This window comes from Ambystoma mexicanum, chromosome 3p (genome assembly GCF_040938575.1).
Source record: "Ambystoma mexicanum isolate Mex_15411 chromosome 3p, UKY_AmexF1_1, whole genome shotgun sequence".
NCBI lineage: Eukaryota > Metazoa > Chordata > Amphibia > Caudata > Ambystomatidae > Ambystoma > Ambystoma mexicanum.
In genome coordinates this window covers 590,050,745-590,067,483 of record NC_090925.1, presented here as the reverse complement: position 1 = coordinate 590,067,483, position 16,739 = coordinate 590,050,745, and the positions used below count along the sequence as shown (strand labels likewise).

The following is a 16,739-nucleotide window of genomic DNA, read 5'->3' as shown; positions in this document are numbered from 1 at the left end:
ACCTCTCAGTTAAAGTAATGATGCAACCACAAACTAGTTGATCTGGCTTAGCTTTCTTTTGCTCAGAGTCAAAAATAGAAAGTACCCCTATGAGTAAGTTCCTGAACTTAGTGATAAGGAGGGATACCCTAATGCAGACATCCATGAAATGGTCTCATGTGTGCGTGAGAAGGAAGTAAAGCATACCCGGCCAAGAAAAACCAAATTCCAGAACAAGTGCCTGCCACTCTTTTTCTGGTCTTATTTCTTTATTCGCATTTGTGGAGCGCACAGCAGCCCGGAGGCATCGTGGCGCTTGTTACATAGTGGTTCTTAGCTGCAGGAAGCACTGCATGGCACTGAGTCATCATTTTGTTTTGGGTGGGACATGTTTCAATATGGATGTATACTTCAGCTGGCATGTAGCCATGTGACAGGGAGTGTCTTTTTTCTACCGCCCTTGAATCACAGCCCTGAGCAATACTGAGGAGGAAGTGGAAAGGAGATACGAAATATGTGGTCAGGGAGAAAGAGAGAGAAAGAGAGAGAGAATAAAAACAAACAGGATGGAAGTGACGGAAGTTCACCTGCTCTAAATTCCTTCCCACATCCTCGAAGTCAACCCCAGGAAAAGGTTATTTTCCGTGTAGTGTTGATCTTACGTAATTATATGCTTTGAAAAGTGCCTGCCTATCCTCGCTTTGCAGCAATGGAATGCCAGTTGAGTATGGGACTTCGTGGGCCTGAATAAAGATTTGATGATCAGTAGGAGAAATGAGCACCTGGGTATCAGGCATTGCCTAGAAAAGCAGGAGCTGCCACTGAAGAACAGGGTGCTAGTACATAGGTGGTGCATAGCCCTCCATAAATCCAGCGGCCCCATGAGATGCAGACACTAGTTTCTTGTCGCTATGTGGACCGCTGCTCTTTAATTGTCTTCTAGATGGTTTCTAATTCTCCTTTGTACACATTCCCAAGTACACTAAGTTACTGTCACGTAGGTATGTGTGTCTGGCACCAGTTCTCCTTAGGAGTCAAAAGTCAGTACTGGTAGCTCTTGGGGTGAAGCTCATCAGTCTCTTCTGGGTTCCATGCAGGATCTAAATAGCTCCCGTACATCAGCCATTTCCATCCCTGGCAAGAGGGACATCTGCCACAAGATGAAGAATCTTCTTCTAAATCACCTGAAAAGTGTGGTCCTGTGAGTATCTGATTAAGACATGTCCTTTAAGGAGCGGGATTGCAGGAGGCTTCTGGTCACATCTGTTTGGGTTTCAATGCCTCCATGAAACCAACCGTTGAAGGTAAATGGCTTTGCTCTCGGGCGACGCAGAGGATGGGGGACTTGCACCGTGATGAAGTGCCTCCATTCTTCTTCCTCAGACGGTTCCACCCTTGTGAATGATGCAAACCCCTTTGTTATCCTCCCAACACAGGCTTGTCCTCACAAATAAAGAGTCATCATTGCTATTCGGTGTAATCCCTCTACACGGTTTGAAGTTTTGGAGCTTCCTCCAGGCGCTCCTACGTCTCAAAATAGACTTTCGAAGAGATTTTCAAGGGAAGAAACCCCACCTGTTTCAATTTCAATCTGCATGTGGACAACAGTATCAAGACTGTAGGATCCCTGAAACATGACGTCACATTTTCTGATTCTGCCGCTGCTACCCTGCAAATGTGCTTTTTTTGGTACTTTAGTGCCCTAATGCGACCATGATTGTCACAAATCCTACTTGATCATCTTATAAAAAATAAAATACAATATCTCATTTACAAGAGTTATACATAAAAACGATATAGAGTAAATCCAGCATCCTCTCTCGCTCTACTCCTTTGTCTCCTACAATAACACGCTCTTAATCGACTGGTGAAGCTTAAGAACCGGCCTAATTGTGCAGCAGTGCTGAAGGGGACCCGCCGCATGCAAATCATTCTCCTGGAACCTGAGGTCAACCTTGTGCACAAAGTCTAAAACTTCAGTTAGCAGCTAGAGCTGCACATCCATCTAGGGACAGGACTCTCGCTACTAACCCTTCAAAACGAAACAACGTATTTTATTAATTTATTTATTATTAGTTGCCGTCAAGAATCGTCCAACATACGTTCCTGATTCATGATGGGGCACCTAATAAAACCCAAGTTGATGACTCAATTACATCAATAAGTCCAGTATTTCCATCAGTATGTTTTTTCTGTTATCCTAAAAAGCATCACATATTCAAGAATCATCAAACAGGCGGTGCTTGTTTCACACCCTAAAATTGAAGGCCTTGTTCAACACTCTTTTTATTTGTATTTAGTTTTTGCATTTATAGTGGGCATGTAGGCGCTGTTACATACATTAGATAGAATGGAACTGTTACATGCAGTGAAACAGAGTACGCCTGTTGCAGTCAAAGGTTCATAGTGCAAAGGTGAGGGCAGTTAGTTAAACAGATTCCAGGAGGACCCATCCTTTCACCTTTTCCAGGAAAAGCTAAATACCCATCTGTGGGAGATTGTTCCATAGTGTGGCAGAGCGGACAGGGAAACGGGAGCCACCCGCTCTCTTACGTTTGGATGTCAGTGTTCTGAGGTAGTGGTTAGACGAAGCTCATAGGGGTCTGCTAGGCGCGTGTCTCTTAACCTTCTGGGCGAGGTATGATGCAGCATTGTTGGGAAGGCATCAGTCGATTATGGTGAGCATCTTGAAGGAAATTCGTTTTTCGGACAGGGAGCTAGTGGACAGATCTTCTTGCCTCCGAGATATGACTGTGCTTGCTCATGGTTAGGGCATGATCCCATACCACAGCGAGCAAGGGACCCAGGTCTGACGGGCTACCAACCTCCTCCTCACTGATGAAGGCCAATAAGGTGAAGCATATCTGGGGAACTTGTGGTTTCATGGTGGACGGATGGGTGCTAGCATGCCAGCGCAGAGTGCCCCTTTCAGAGTTGGACCAAACTTTGTTTGCAGAGCTTCTTTACCGTCGGTAATGGCAGACTAGGCAGAACAAAATGATGGCTTGGAAGGATGGATGCAAGAATACTTGTGGTTATTATTTATTCCAGGATTTTCCATCCATTACTTTTCCACTGGTGTAAAGTCGCTGTAAGTGGCACATGTGTGCCCAGATCTGGGTTGCCGAGTTGCTGTGCCAATAGAATACGCGACAGCTCACTGATCAGGCCCGGCTCTAGCATGGGGTCAGGGGAGCCAGGCCCCCCCAAGGCCACCCCTTGAACCCCCCTAGAAAGGGGGCAATGCCAGTGGTGGTACACATCACTGGAATCCGAGGGACTATGGGCCTGGGGACTGGATTTCACTCTACACATGCAGCAGCAACCAGGGTCCAACTGGGGCATAACATTGTCTCGGGCACCAATGAAAAAGTGGCCCACCGTGGAAAATGGGAATTCATTCCTTTTGTGGCACTGTTTTGAGTAGTGCCCAAGGGGGAGTTTTTTGATAAAATGTGATGCAAATTGTGCATTTAAAAGAATATTTATTCAGCAACACTGGTCAAAACTACTAACCGCATAGTGAAGTAACTCATCGAACTGGCCCACATTGGCCAAAAATCGGGCCCACTTTGACCCAAAAAACGGGTCCATGCATACATTTTGCATTTTTGATTCGGCCATGTGCCTATTGCCCCATAGGCCAGTCCAAGCCTGACAGCAACCTCCGAGACATCATTCTAAGAGGCTGAACTGCAGGAGGCCCGGCCAGGAATTTTCTTGCGCTAGACAATGATTTTTGACCAGCCGGTCAGATAGCACAGCGAGTAGAGCGCTCGCTTTGACATCCGTGCAGAGCCTACTGATGCAGATTCGAATCCTGGCAGGGCCAAACTCAGCCTTTAATCCTTCCGAGGTCGATAAATGAGCACCACACACTGTGGGAAATAAGCAGTGCTCAGAAACCTGAGGGGTTGTAGCGCTATATAAATGCACAAACAAACATACATGCAATCACAATGGACCAGGGAGATGGAGGGCCATTCACATCTTTAAGTGAGGTAGCACACTTACTGAAGCATGCTGCCTTCTACTATTTTCTCAAAACTAAAATCACAATTTCAGTTTCTGTAATGTAAAGTAAGTTTCTCTTTGGTGGGTATATAGCATTTTTTCACATCATGCTTAATAAAATGGTTAACCATATCAAACAATCAATGACAGGTGATGTTGCCTGAACAAAGATTTCTGCAGAAGGTGCATCATCTAACTGGGGGCCCTTACAAATTACATTCAAAGTATATATTCTGCTGCATTAACTACTTGAATATAAGTGAAAAAATAAGTTGGTAGTAATAAAAATGTGATTCGGGGGGGAGAGTGTAGTAAAATCAAACAGTGATAGATGCAAGGCATTGAATTCAAAATTACCACTACCGTTCCTCTGCGCAACATTCCATGCCATTATTCTGTAGTATTTCTGTGCCATTACAGAAAGGGACAAGCCATTAGCAAATTACTCTTGGAGCTGCCACCAAAAGGTGCAGTTAAAGCTCAATTGCTAGGCATTGTCCCCTCTGCACTGGAACACAAGCAACATGCATGTTTAGGCCTTGTGGTCTAGCAGTTTGGGATTAGTGACGTGACCAAGGCTGATTTGAAAACAATGGTATGTATGGCTGGCCAGAGCAATGCCAGTGGTTAGAATTGATTCAGAGATATTTGCCTATTAGGTACAAGCCAGAACTCGTGCAGTGGAACACATGTAGGATGGAGATAAAATGTGTGGAAAAACACACATCCTATGAGTGAGTTTGGTCACTTACCCACCCAATGACTAGCCAGGTCTATGTTAACGCCAACAAAACGTACCCTTTCTGGAACTCGTTGAGCAAGCGCCATCACAAAGTAACACAAAACGTGATGCTGTATAGTGCCGTCCACTGTTATAGCAAAGCATTCTTTTGAGTGTTTTTAATTACTTAATTGCCTCTGTAAATGAGCTCCTTGTGTAATAAAAATTAATTGTGTGTCTTCAGCCAGTTGATATTATAAGCAATATCTTTGTCATGCCTCTGTTCCTTGCACTGAATTCCTGTCTAAAGCAAGCAATCACAAAGGCAACAGTTTTGGCTTGCATATAGGTATTAGACTGACATTTGCCAAGCAATACCATTATATGCCCTGGTACTCGCCGTTTTCCAGCTTTTCCCAACCTATGGCCAGGCGGTACTTGTGATGATTCACAGGTTCTCATCACATCTCCCCACAGGGTAGCCTTCCCCTATGAGAGTAGGGAGGTGAGGCCCCTACCCACTGGTCCCCCTAGGGGTGGTAAAAAGTGGGAGGACCTCATATGGAGAGACTCGGCTCATGGGGATGAGGACTCTGGTCCCGTAAAAGACCACCTCCACCCTTGTTCCCTGGAGCCACGGCCCTATTTCCTCCTTCTTCTTCCAATCTGAAGCTACTAATGTGTGTTATTGTGAAGTCTCTACTATTGCACCTGTAAGGCCAGACGGGACTGAGACGAGAAAGAGCCAAAGAAACATTCAGAACAACAGCAGAAGAAATTACCAAAGAACCGTGATGAGGTGGCCACTGTTAGGCATGAAGCTAACTTTAAAGGCATTTACAACAACCATTGACGCTACGCTGGGGCAGGCCCAGCAATATAAAGTAAAGACCAAGGAAGGACTAAATGTGTTCGGGAGCAGGAAGAGCAGGAAGGGACCCTGGTGTCCATAGTGCAGGGTCTGGGAAATTCAAACCCATGCTGCTGAAGCGCTTAGAGACAGTTGGTCTCCGAAGAAGTAGCTGAAAGGAATTACACGAGCCGGAGCAATCCCGGCTCGCTGCTGAAGCAGGAAGAATCCAGCAGTGGTGTGGCCTCTTGAACGTGGACTGTGTGGTCCATAAATCACATAGACAATGCCACAGTAACAGCTCAGCAGAGCTGCACAGACCAAGAGGAGCAAAGCAGGAAGACGCGCTGAAAACGTGCTGCACCGACAGTGACCTTAGATCCTGCGAAGAACCGGCTGTGCACCCCAGTGAAGATACAGGTAACAGGAGTTACGAGAAAGCTGGGTGGGGTCCAGGGAGCAAGAAGAGCCAAGTATTCCTCAGGAGTGATCTCCATCACAGTAGTGATCCCGAAAGAACCAAGAGACAAGTATTACTCTCGAGTGATCTCCTTCGTCACAGTGGTGACATAAGACAGCATATATCTAAAGAGTGCCTCGGGAGTGAACTCCCACTCCCTCACCACAGTGGGCAACTCAACACATGTGAAAGGTACCAAAAGGATCAAGAACTCGCAGGGAGTAATCTCCCCAATAATCGAGATATACAAAGTCCTGAAAAAGTGCCAGCAATAAGAAGAAGAGTTGAAGAAGTCTTAACTCGGTAGTTCACCAATTATTGGGAGTAAGTAAATGGACTTCTAAAGACTTGTACACAGAACTATCAAGGAACAGTGTCCAAGACTGTTCTAGATAGACCGGTAAAAGGGAGTCATTTTCTTGGTCTAGGTATATTTGGTAAATCAGACCTTGATATAAGAGACTGCGGTTAAGTCAACCTTAGTTCATTAAACCCTTTTCTTCTTGGTTTATTTTTTAGTGTTGGAGATAGAGTAGGTGGTTTGGACAGAGGACAGTATATTGGTTTCTTTTGACTTACATCCTGACGAGTACTCAAGTTATTTTGTGTTTGAGGTAGGGAAAACCCCTCTTGAAATAGGGAGAGACGGGTTATTTTCTTTATTTGAATACAAATCTATAGCCAAAATGATACCACCTTGTCCATCTCCGTACTCCATCACGCCACATACCCTTATGGCAGTGCCTGGCAAATGCCTATGCATGCCTAATCAGAATCCAAAGCTGTTGGCTTCACCAATGCATGTAGTCTTCAGTTTGTCTCCCTAAGTGAACGTGTATATGCCCAGATGCGGGTGCCTTGCTTGCTACGCCTAGGAAATCACGCTGCACCTCACTGAGTTGGTCCAACAAGGACCTGCCTGAAAATAAGACTAGCATGGCAAGTATGGACCAGTTTCAGATCTTCCCATGATTGCTTTTCAATGGGGGTCTGACCTAAATAGAATGTATCTTGGTCTGTGTGGAAGCCTACTCTACTCTGCCGAAATGTTTCATGATTCAAACTGACTTGATAACCTCATACTGTTTTAGTAACGTAAGAGTTTGCATTCAAACAGAATACCTTTATGGATTTAACATTTGGACAAGGAATAAATGCCCATGTCCCCTGCTTTGCCTTTCTCCCCTCAAATACAAACAGCCAAGGGTGCACAGGCCCTCCCAGCGAGGTGTTATCTGATTAATGTGTCTCAGAGGCAGATTATTTACAACTGGAAGTGATTAGAGATGACAAAAGGTAAAAGGCAGTGGCCATTGCTGTGGCCGTTTTTTCTTTAAATTATATAGGGTTTTAACAAGCTATTTAAGTGTGATTGTTGGGTGATTGGAAACTAAAGGGAGACAGAACAAGCTGTGAAGCAACGACCTTGGCATGCATTTAATTTCATTGTGTCTGTATGAGATGTTTTGTATGTTCTCATTAATTTCTATGCTGCAGCTTGTAGGCTTCCATTCAGGATAGGGAAAATAAAGCTACAATCGTAGGGGGTCAATTTCAAAGTCAAGCGGAGTGGAAGAAATGGTGCTCAATGCATTTATGACCACTTTTTATGAGCTGCAGGATTTCGTATGATTTGGCGGGTGAAGTTGCAGAGCAGATGGGAGTTAACAAGGTCTCCCTAACAAATCCGATTGGCTTTCCACCAGCATGTATTTTTAAGTTGGTGGAAAACCAATGGATTCCTATGAGATCTGCCTGGCTTTTACAACTGGTAAAAGCAGGCAGATTCCAAAGGAATTCATTATGGATGACTCCCACAATCGTTAATTGTGGAAGTGATTTACACTTTTCCAGACACATGGTAGAAAGGTGAAGAGCAAAGGCGATTTTCACTTGTCTTTTACTCTTTACTTTTCTAGTACTTGGTGGAAACATTAACAAATGGTTCCTTTTGAAAAAAAGTGGAAACAGGAGTGGTACCTTCCTGTACAATTTAAGATTCAAAATAAAATGCCCCCGTAGTCTTTATCAACACGTTTCTACAATGATGAATACATTGTCAGGTTGATTTATCAAGTGACGTGTGCATGTTTAAAGTAATTTGAGGAGTATTTTTGGCATTCAAAACCAAACTTTAACACATATTTGTACCAACTTGAGCTTGGGAGAAGTGTGGTTAAGAATCTAAATTTCAGGCTAGTCTCAAATTCTGGCTTTACCATTTAACCAAAATATGTGATCCTGGACAAATTATTTAATTTTACTATGCCTTGCCTGCTAAAAAAAAAAAAAGGTGGCCCTAGAAGTGATTCAGTTCACATTATAAGCTATTCCAAAAAGTCTTTCTCAGGGTTTAATAGATGGGCAGCACAGGCATTAGGACCCACCAAGAACACACGTCTACATCTTTCTTTGAAAATATCAGGCCACATTTATTGAACAAAATGGTGTAATTCAATAACAAATCAAAGTAAACACTTCAAACAAAAAGTAATCATGGAAAATTGCATATTATAAACAGTATTTATATAGTATGTACCAGACAATGATGTACAGGGGCATGTCAGGTGAGCAAGGCAGTCTCCTCCCTGCCACACCCCACCAGGAGCAATACCAAGAGGTGGAAACACCTTAACCTGCACCGTCTGCCTCCTTATGCATCTCTCCCAGCCCCCTAGCATTGTATCCTACATGCTATCACTCCCTTGCACCCTCAACTTAATTAAAATGTGCTGCAAAAATGCAACAACATATAAAATGTTATGTTTAAAAAGTAATTTTGCAAGAAACAAAATCTCCCATTCCTTGCTTCAGTATTCTGGAGGGGGGGGGATCAATATTTCACAACAAGATGGAGGTAGCACAAGCACCGCCTCCTGGGCCTGCTGGGAGTTGCCACAGTGTTCAGAAAGGCATTGTTGGGTGAACACCATCTCAGATGGTACAAATACTGGGGGCCTCACTGCTCAGCCCTCTCAGGGGAGGAGGAGGAGGCATAACCCTCGATTTTCCCCAGCCAGGCCAAGAAAGGCATGCTGGGGGCTGGTGGGAATAGGGGGGAGTGGATGTAAATGGGAATGATGGTTAGAGGAGCTGAAGGAAGGTGACTTGGTGTGAAAGGTGAAGGAGGATTGGATATAATTGAAAGGGAAGAGCAGATGTGAAGGGACGATAGGTAGCTTGATGTTGCAACACTATTTTCCTTGCTGCTCTTTTTTGCTCTGCACTGTTTTTTATAGAGGGGTGCAAATGTATTTTTCCGGACTTGGGAAGACATTTTTTGCTGGATCACGGATGTGGGAAATCTGCTTCAACACCCGCACTTTATTTAGGGTACTCCTAGACCCACAACCAATGGAATTTGGGGCCCCCTGGTCACAAACCTGGCCCACCAGTTGAAAATTCCTGGAGCCGGGATTGTCACTGATGAGACCCCATGAGGCAGAAACATGTCTCTGCTTTATTGCAAGGATTGTGACCTAGCAGATAGGCAGGACTGCCCCATTTCAGGTGGGACCAGGTTTAATTTGTCCAATGTTGTTTCCTCTTCTCTAGGTCACAGAAGCCTGAACAAGAATGTCTTGGAAGACTGCCCGTAGCAATTCCAAGTGTTTTTGATCAATTCCAAGCTATCGAGCCATTACTCAGCAGTATTGCTGCTCCCTCCACAAGTTCTTGCAGGCGAAATAAAGATAGTACTTACGTAAAACAAAAAAAACAGGCCTTTCTTTGAGATGCTGCATGCTTTATTGTCTATAATCTCCATTCTCACATATATGGCATGTGGTCAGAGTCCACAGTAGATTCAACCAGCTGACTCATGAAGCAAATGCACCAGTGTGGCCTTTGTAGTTGGACACCTCTCTGCTTTCATTCGGTGATTTGTTTGAAACCTCTGTCTACCACAACACCTCCTCAGTGATTGCCATTCCAACTACGTTACATAGCCTGCACTATTCTCTTGCCCTCTTTTGTCCTGTATTCACAGAGCTTTCGGGTTTCCTGTGCCATGTTTGAGAAGGCCATCGAGTCCTGTTTGTTACCCTTTGTATTCTGGGACTTGCAGTTTTTTATTTCCCATTTGAAATTTAGGATAACCACAAGTCCCAGAATTCAAATCAAAAACAGGACCGGATAGCCCTGTCACACATTGCCATGGTAAGCTTGAGACTTCGGTATTCATTGCAAATGCATGACAAGTATTGCTCTACTTTGGGCACTAGCCATTGCATCTGCCACTTTCTGAACCATGCCAGTTACTTTTCAGACTCTAAGTCAAAATAGTATCCCCACTTTTTGTTCATAATTTTCTCCAAACCTTGTAGGGCAGAACCGGTTTATAAGAAGTGTGTCCACATTCTCCTCAGTACTTTCATATAGAAGGTATTGTACGAAATTACTGAGGGCAAAAAGTCCAAAGCCCAAAAGTCTGACCCCTATTTCTTCACATATATATATATTTGTCGAGGTGGGGGGGGTAAAGTTAATAAAAATGTATAGGGGTTAGGTGGGTGGGCTGTGGGTGGTCCTCCTCACATATATATTGATTTATTTGAACATATGGGAAATAAAAAAAACGGACTTTTGGGACTCGGACTTTTGGATACAGTAATTTCACGTAGATCCTCATAGAAAACTGAAAGCAGCTGGTTTGTGCTGTGATGTCAATGTGTTGGAACATATACATGACTGTGGAGACTACGATGTAAGTATCCTGCCTCCAATGAGTTTGAAACAGTCATATGTTTCTCATAAAGTGATGTTGGCCCGAGTTGTCATTTTAAATTGACTTGTATTCCTCCCTCAGACTGAGGTTGCCTCTGCGAGCTCCCCTTTTTCATTGCAATAGCAACACCCTGTGTAGCAGAAACCTTAATGAAGGTTGTTGGGATACTATGCCCAAAAGCAATTTGAAAGAGATCTAACACAAGCAGCTCTTGAATTCTGACCCAGCAGCTGGCTAGTGGTGCTAAATGGTAAAAAGGTGTGTGATGCTGCTTGCCGTTGCAAACCCTTGTATTGTTCCTTAATAAACCCTTAGCTTGATAGATGTTTTTGACTATAACGCCCATCAGCCGAAGCCAGCATAGTGAATTGTGTGGGATCATGAGAAACCGAGTCCAGAACTTCAGGAGACCTGCAGGTTGCAGGCCTCTGCCTGCATTGCACCCTCATAACATGGAGTCGAGCCGTCGATTCTCATGTAGGCCTTCAATTTCACAAAGGCCCTTTTGGAACTAGAAAGTGGACATACGTCATTTTCAAAATTGCCTTAGGATTGTGCAAGGCCTATTACACGACATGAATTGAGTACGTTGACTTCACAAGTAGCCCAACAACGCCAACTCAACGACGCACTGTAATTATGAAATCTGCTGAGTCATTCTGTGTTGGACCTTCCTGTCAACCGCCCACCTGGGGCATTTTTAGGGCCATTTCTTTCAATAACGTCATCCAAAATGAATGGTCATTTTTAATCATACAATTGAGGTAAATTTGAATTGTATGATAGCCATGGTATAGCCCTTTACATTGTGACACTTATCCCCTTCAGCACTTACCTCATGAGTAGTTACAACTCCTACGGTTACCACATTAGATTTTTTGCTTCGTCCATAGTCAGCTTGCCTTTTCGCTTCATTATTTGAATGTGGAAAATATTACTTTTTGAAACAGGATAATGCTGAATTGACATTTAATCTAAAAATGTGTTGCTTTATTACACATGCAGCAAACAGTTTTAATTTGAATTTAACATTTAAAAATTATAGTGCAATGTTGGTTTTAAATGTATGTAAAGTGTACAGTGCAAAAAACGTTGGATTAATGAAGGAGGCTATTACATTGAGTATTCGGGAATGGGAGTCCCGCATTATGAACAGCACAATGGGATGTGGTCACTGGATCTCCGAAAGAGGACTTTTGTTTTGCGCACGCACTGTCTGGCTTGGTTCGGATGCTTAAAGTGCGTCACATGCCAACTGACGCATTCAATGATTGATGGGTGAACCTGCACAACTAAAGCCCTCTGCAGTGAAAGTGTGGAACAGGTATGTGAAAGTGAGGCAGTTGCAGAATGCAGATGTCACTGCTGCAGATGTTTTAACAAGCAAAATAGTCTGCATGCATGCTGGACCCGAGTAGCTTTTCTAGGTTTCATTTCTCTCTGCAGTGTTCACCTCACTCTCGCCCTGCTCCCTCTTTCAGGCTTCCTCCATAGTTGCAGAGAGCTGTACTATAATGTCTGAGGGACTTTGAGACTTTGAGGTAATCACTAGGGCAGATAGTGACCATCGCCCCCTCCGGTTAATACTTGGAACAACCTTAGCCCCCAACCAAGTGGGCCAGAGCCTAGGAGTACGCTGCTTCCCAGGAGTGGTCATGCAAGACGTTCATTAAAGTGGGCAAGCATAAACCCGAAAGTAGTCTGACCACATATTTACAAGGAAATATTGAACTCCCTGAAAACGGACTTGGTGAAACAATATGAATGGCCAGGACATGGTGGTATCCAGTGATGTTACCGAAATGTAAATAACGAATGAAATATTACTGAAAAAAATAAATATAGGGGGTGGGGGCAAAGGGTTAAAAGGTGTAGGGTGGTTCAGGGTGGGGTTACAAGCATGGGGAAACAGGGGTTTGTGGGTGGGGGACCACCATTTTAAAAATAAAGCAATTCAATATTTTTTTCTTTTTGGTAACATTTCATTTGTTGAAATACATTTTGGTGACGTCACATGGCACCGAAATAGTAAGTACGTTTGAGGAGATTGTGCATAAAATAATGCCCTTTATTACGAAGCCATGTGGCATGATACAACACATTAATCAACACCGTGGTATGACAATGAGTGTAAATTATTAAAACAACAACTGGTTTGGTCATTAAAGAACATGCCGAACGTGTGGAGGGAAGAGCAATGTAGTATAAGGCATAAATATATATTCTACCATGGCTGCAAACAAGAGATCTCATGCCGAAGCACTAGGGGAAGAAACATTAAGAGCAATTAAGAACCAAAAGCAAGTAGAGTTCTGGAGGCTAGCCGATAACATACCATCCGGGGAGCAACGAGTCATGCACGGGGGTATTGCAAAGAAGGTCTGCCATGATTATTGTAGTAGACTCTATAGTGTAAAACGAGAATATGGAAACCCCCTACGCAAACAAACCAAGCAACATTAGCATATCATACACCGGTGCTTCCTTAGGGCACACTTTAGAGGAGATTACCCTAGCAGGTATGTCCCAGGAGAGCTATAGGCCAATTTCCCTCCTGGATACAGCTCGGAAAACGTTTGGGAGAGTTTTGTTGGGGCGACTGAAAGCCTGGGTGAGAGAACATCCACTAATTAATAATCTCCAAGCAGGCTTTCAGGGGTGTACAAGCACAAAAGACCAATGCTGTAGGATGTTTCTTTCTTCAGGTTGAAAAGTATGTCAAGCTTAGGAAGCTGAATCTATATGCCTCGTTTCTAGAGCTTCGCACAGCCTTTGACGGTATCCCATGGACGAGGATGTCCCACTTGAACACGGAATACCCTAAAACCTTCTTTCCTTAATCATGCTGCTGGATGATAACAGTAACGTTGCAATAAGATGGGGGTTAAAGGGTGCAAACATGAGTCCTCCAGGGCTTTGTACTGGCACAACATTATTCCCTTTGTATATTGATAACCTGTTATTATTGACGGATTAGTGTACAGGCCTGTGTGCACGTGCCAAAGTGCAGGTTTTCATTGACACACTAAGACCGCTATAAATCCTAAGCCAACAGCTCCTTCTAGGGGTGACAACAGCCAAAGCTATACGAATTGGCATTGTCTCTATATAGCCTAAGACAACAGCTCCCTATAGCAGTGACAACAGGCAAAGCTACTGCATCAGACAAACATACATCTGGCCTTTTATTATATTGTTAGATTGTATTTGGGCATCTGTTGGTTATTCGCTCTCACTGCTGTGTTACCTTCTTAACATCACAATGTGCTCTTCTCTTTGCAGAGGAGACCGGGAAGCTGTGAAAAGAATAGCCTACGAACTGGTTGAAATGAAAGCTAAAGAGGGAATCATTTATGTGGAAGTCAGATACAGCCCACATTTGTTAGCAAACTCCAAAGTGTGTCCTGTTCCTTGGGGGCAAACACAGTAAGTCATAATAATCTTGTATCTTGGTGTTATGTGTTGTTGCACTTTTAAATACCCATTGGCTTTGTGAATATTGTACTTAAATCAACATAAAAATATGTTGACCGTATCAAGTTTTCGTTCATTTGCATATGCAAATTGCACGATTAAGTGAACAAAAGCCCCAATTTGTGTGGCTTGGTATATTCACACAAGTGTGTCCAACCTCACAAATAGTGGAATGTGCATGCCGGATACAGTTGGAATGAAGGGGGGCCATATGCTGTTACACTCTGAAGTCACCATTCTGCTCAATTGCGCTTGGTATTTTAAGTCATTCTGAGGGGAAAAAACAAAAGAAAACATAACAGCCTCATTTTGTAATGTTATGTTTGGCGGTACATTGGTAATGTATATGCTTATGCCACAAAACAACCACCATAACACATGATCGTCTCTAGTTGACCTCTGAAGAAACAACTGCCAGCAGTGGACATATTACCAGAATACCAGACCAGGTGGTTGACAACACTTGACTTAGCTTTGGAAGGATTCCAAAGTGGTCTGGAAGCAATGTTACACTGGAGCAAAACAATGCAGATATTCAAGTTACTACAATAATTATAGTTTGCAAAATGCACAGTATCTTATGTAGTCCATCCTCTGCAGTGGGACTGCCAGATGGACATAAATAGCACTGGGAGTGTGTGTTGGTGAGAGTCAGTCACATTCGGATGTTAAGGGCATTATTTGCCTTCAAGCCAGTCAATAATTTCATGTATATTTCCCTAAACTCCTTATGAGTCATCACCTTTCATGGGAGTGCATGACTCAGGTGAAGGCCAAAAAAACAAGATCACAACCAGCTCTATGATATGTGTTGGTAGTCATTAAAAAAATATGGGCCCGCCGAAAACCAATCGATAACATCACAGACATCGGCATAATTATTGATGTAGTACCATGAATTGAAATACCTAATGAGGAATGAACACATTTTTTTTGGTTGAATTTCTTTTTAATAATGCAGTGGGAGACCCCTGCCCACCGCCTCCCCCCACTTCCACCCACCTTCACCTTTACACTTACCCCACCCCATATCTATACATTATTAAAAATGTACAAAAATGCCTAACAAATTCGACCACATGAATTGAGTCATTTCTCAGGTATATTTGGATGCGATTATTTCTGCGGGTACCATAATTGATACTGATTTCTACTTCAGACCACTAATCAAGTCACTGATTAGCAAGCGCCACTTTCAGTGACACTTGCTGAGAACAGTCTTCACTTGCCGCAATGTCGATTTGAAAGTTCAACTCATTCAGGCCCTAATACCTTTACACGTTGACTATTATAACATGTTCATCTGTCTGCCTAAAAAAGACCTCCTGCGGCAAAGGACAAATGATCCTCGTCCTGAACAAATTCGACCATACCGCCAAAGCTCTTCATACCTTCCAGTGGCTCCGAGGCCACCAAACCACAGAATTCAAGACTTGGTGTATCACGCGTAGAGCCTTTTGGCACATTGGTCCGAAGTATCGCTCCGGCAGGATTGGTTAGATGGGCTCTTAAATTCCACCTGTCTCCACTAACAGGGCCACCCAACCTTCTTTTCCAACAAAGAGAAGCAGAGGGAAACAATAGCCATTGCAGGCCTTGAATTGTGTAACAAGATTCCTCTTTATTTAAGACTTGAAACAAACGACTTGAAATTCAGGATTTTTTTTTAAGTGTTCGTTCTAAAAAAGCCTTGGGCTTGGCCTGGCTAACCTCTAATATCTGAACTTAGTAATTGTGTGCTGTGAATGGCACTGAGCCCTCAATTCCTTCATTTTCTTTGGCCCTTCTATTGTCTTTCCCTAGCCACTTTGACTCCTACCCCCTGCTCCATTGGTTCCCATTGTTATTTTCTTGCTTTAAGTGACTCATGAAGAACTATAAGTAAATAGATAAATCAAGGAGTGGGTGTGTGTGTGTGTACACATATATATATATATATATATATACACACACACACACACCCACTCCTTGATATATATATATATATATATATATATTACATGGCCTGCATATATATATATATATTACATGGCCTGCGGTAGCGGCCATGAAGTCATGGTTAAGGGTTAAGTTGCTAAACCCATAGGAAGAGCACTTTTTGGGCGGCTTATAACTTTGCTCACCCTGGACAAATCCTCAAAACACTTTGCAAAAGGAGTATATGGCCCACTCTGAACTTATTTGCAAAGTTTGGTGAGGTTTGGTCAAGAGGGGGCAAAGTTATAGGGGGGGGTCCCAAAATGTATTTTTTTCCCATAGACATAATGGAAAAAAACGTTGCTCACGCTTACAGCCCAAACCTCTGTACGGATTTTTACGAACTTTTTTCAGCAGGAGCGGCGGCTTGGTTCTGAAAGCGTGCTTTTGTTAATTGGGTGTAATTCTGTCCAGTAGTTTTTTTTTTTTAAACAACCAAAATGTAAGGCAAAAACATTAGTGATATCTATGTCCGGTCCACAGACTCACTTCCCCGTTCAGTTCGCAGAATGGCCTCTGATTGGCCCAGAATAACTTG

At 43.3% G+C, this 16,739-nt stretch overlaps 1 protein-coding gene across 1 annotated transcript in view; it reads left to right on the top strand.

The window, feature by feature from the left end:
- LOC138580641 (adenosine deaminase-like) overlaps nucleotides 1-16,739 on the top strand; it is a 540,146-nt gene that overhangs the window by 297,905 nt on the left and 225,502 nt on the right. The window contains exon 4 of the mRNA XM_069651342.1: nucleotides 14,033-14,176. Within this exon, the coding sequence (XP_069507443.1) occupies nucleotides 14,033-14,176 (144 nt within the window). The remainder of the gene's footprint in view (nucleotides 1-14,032; nucleotides 14,177-16,739) is intronic.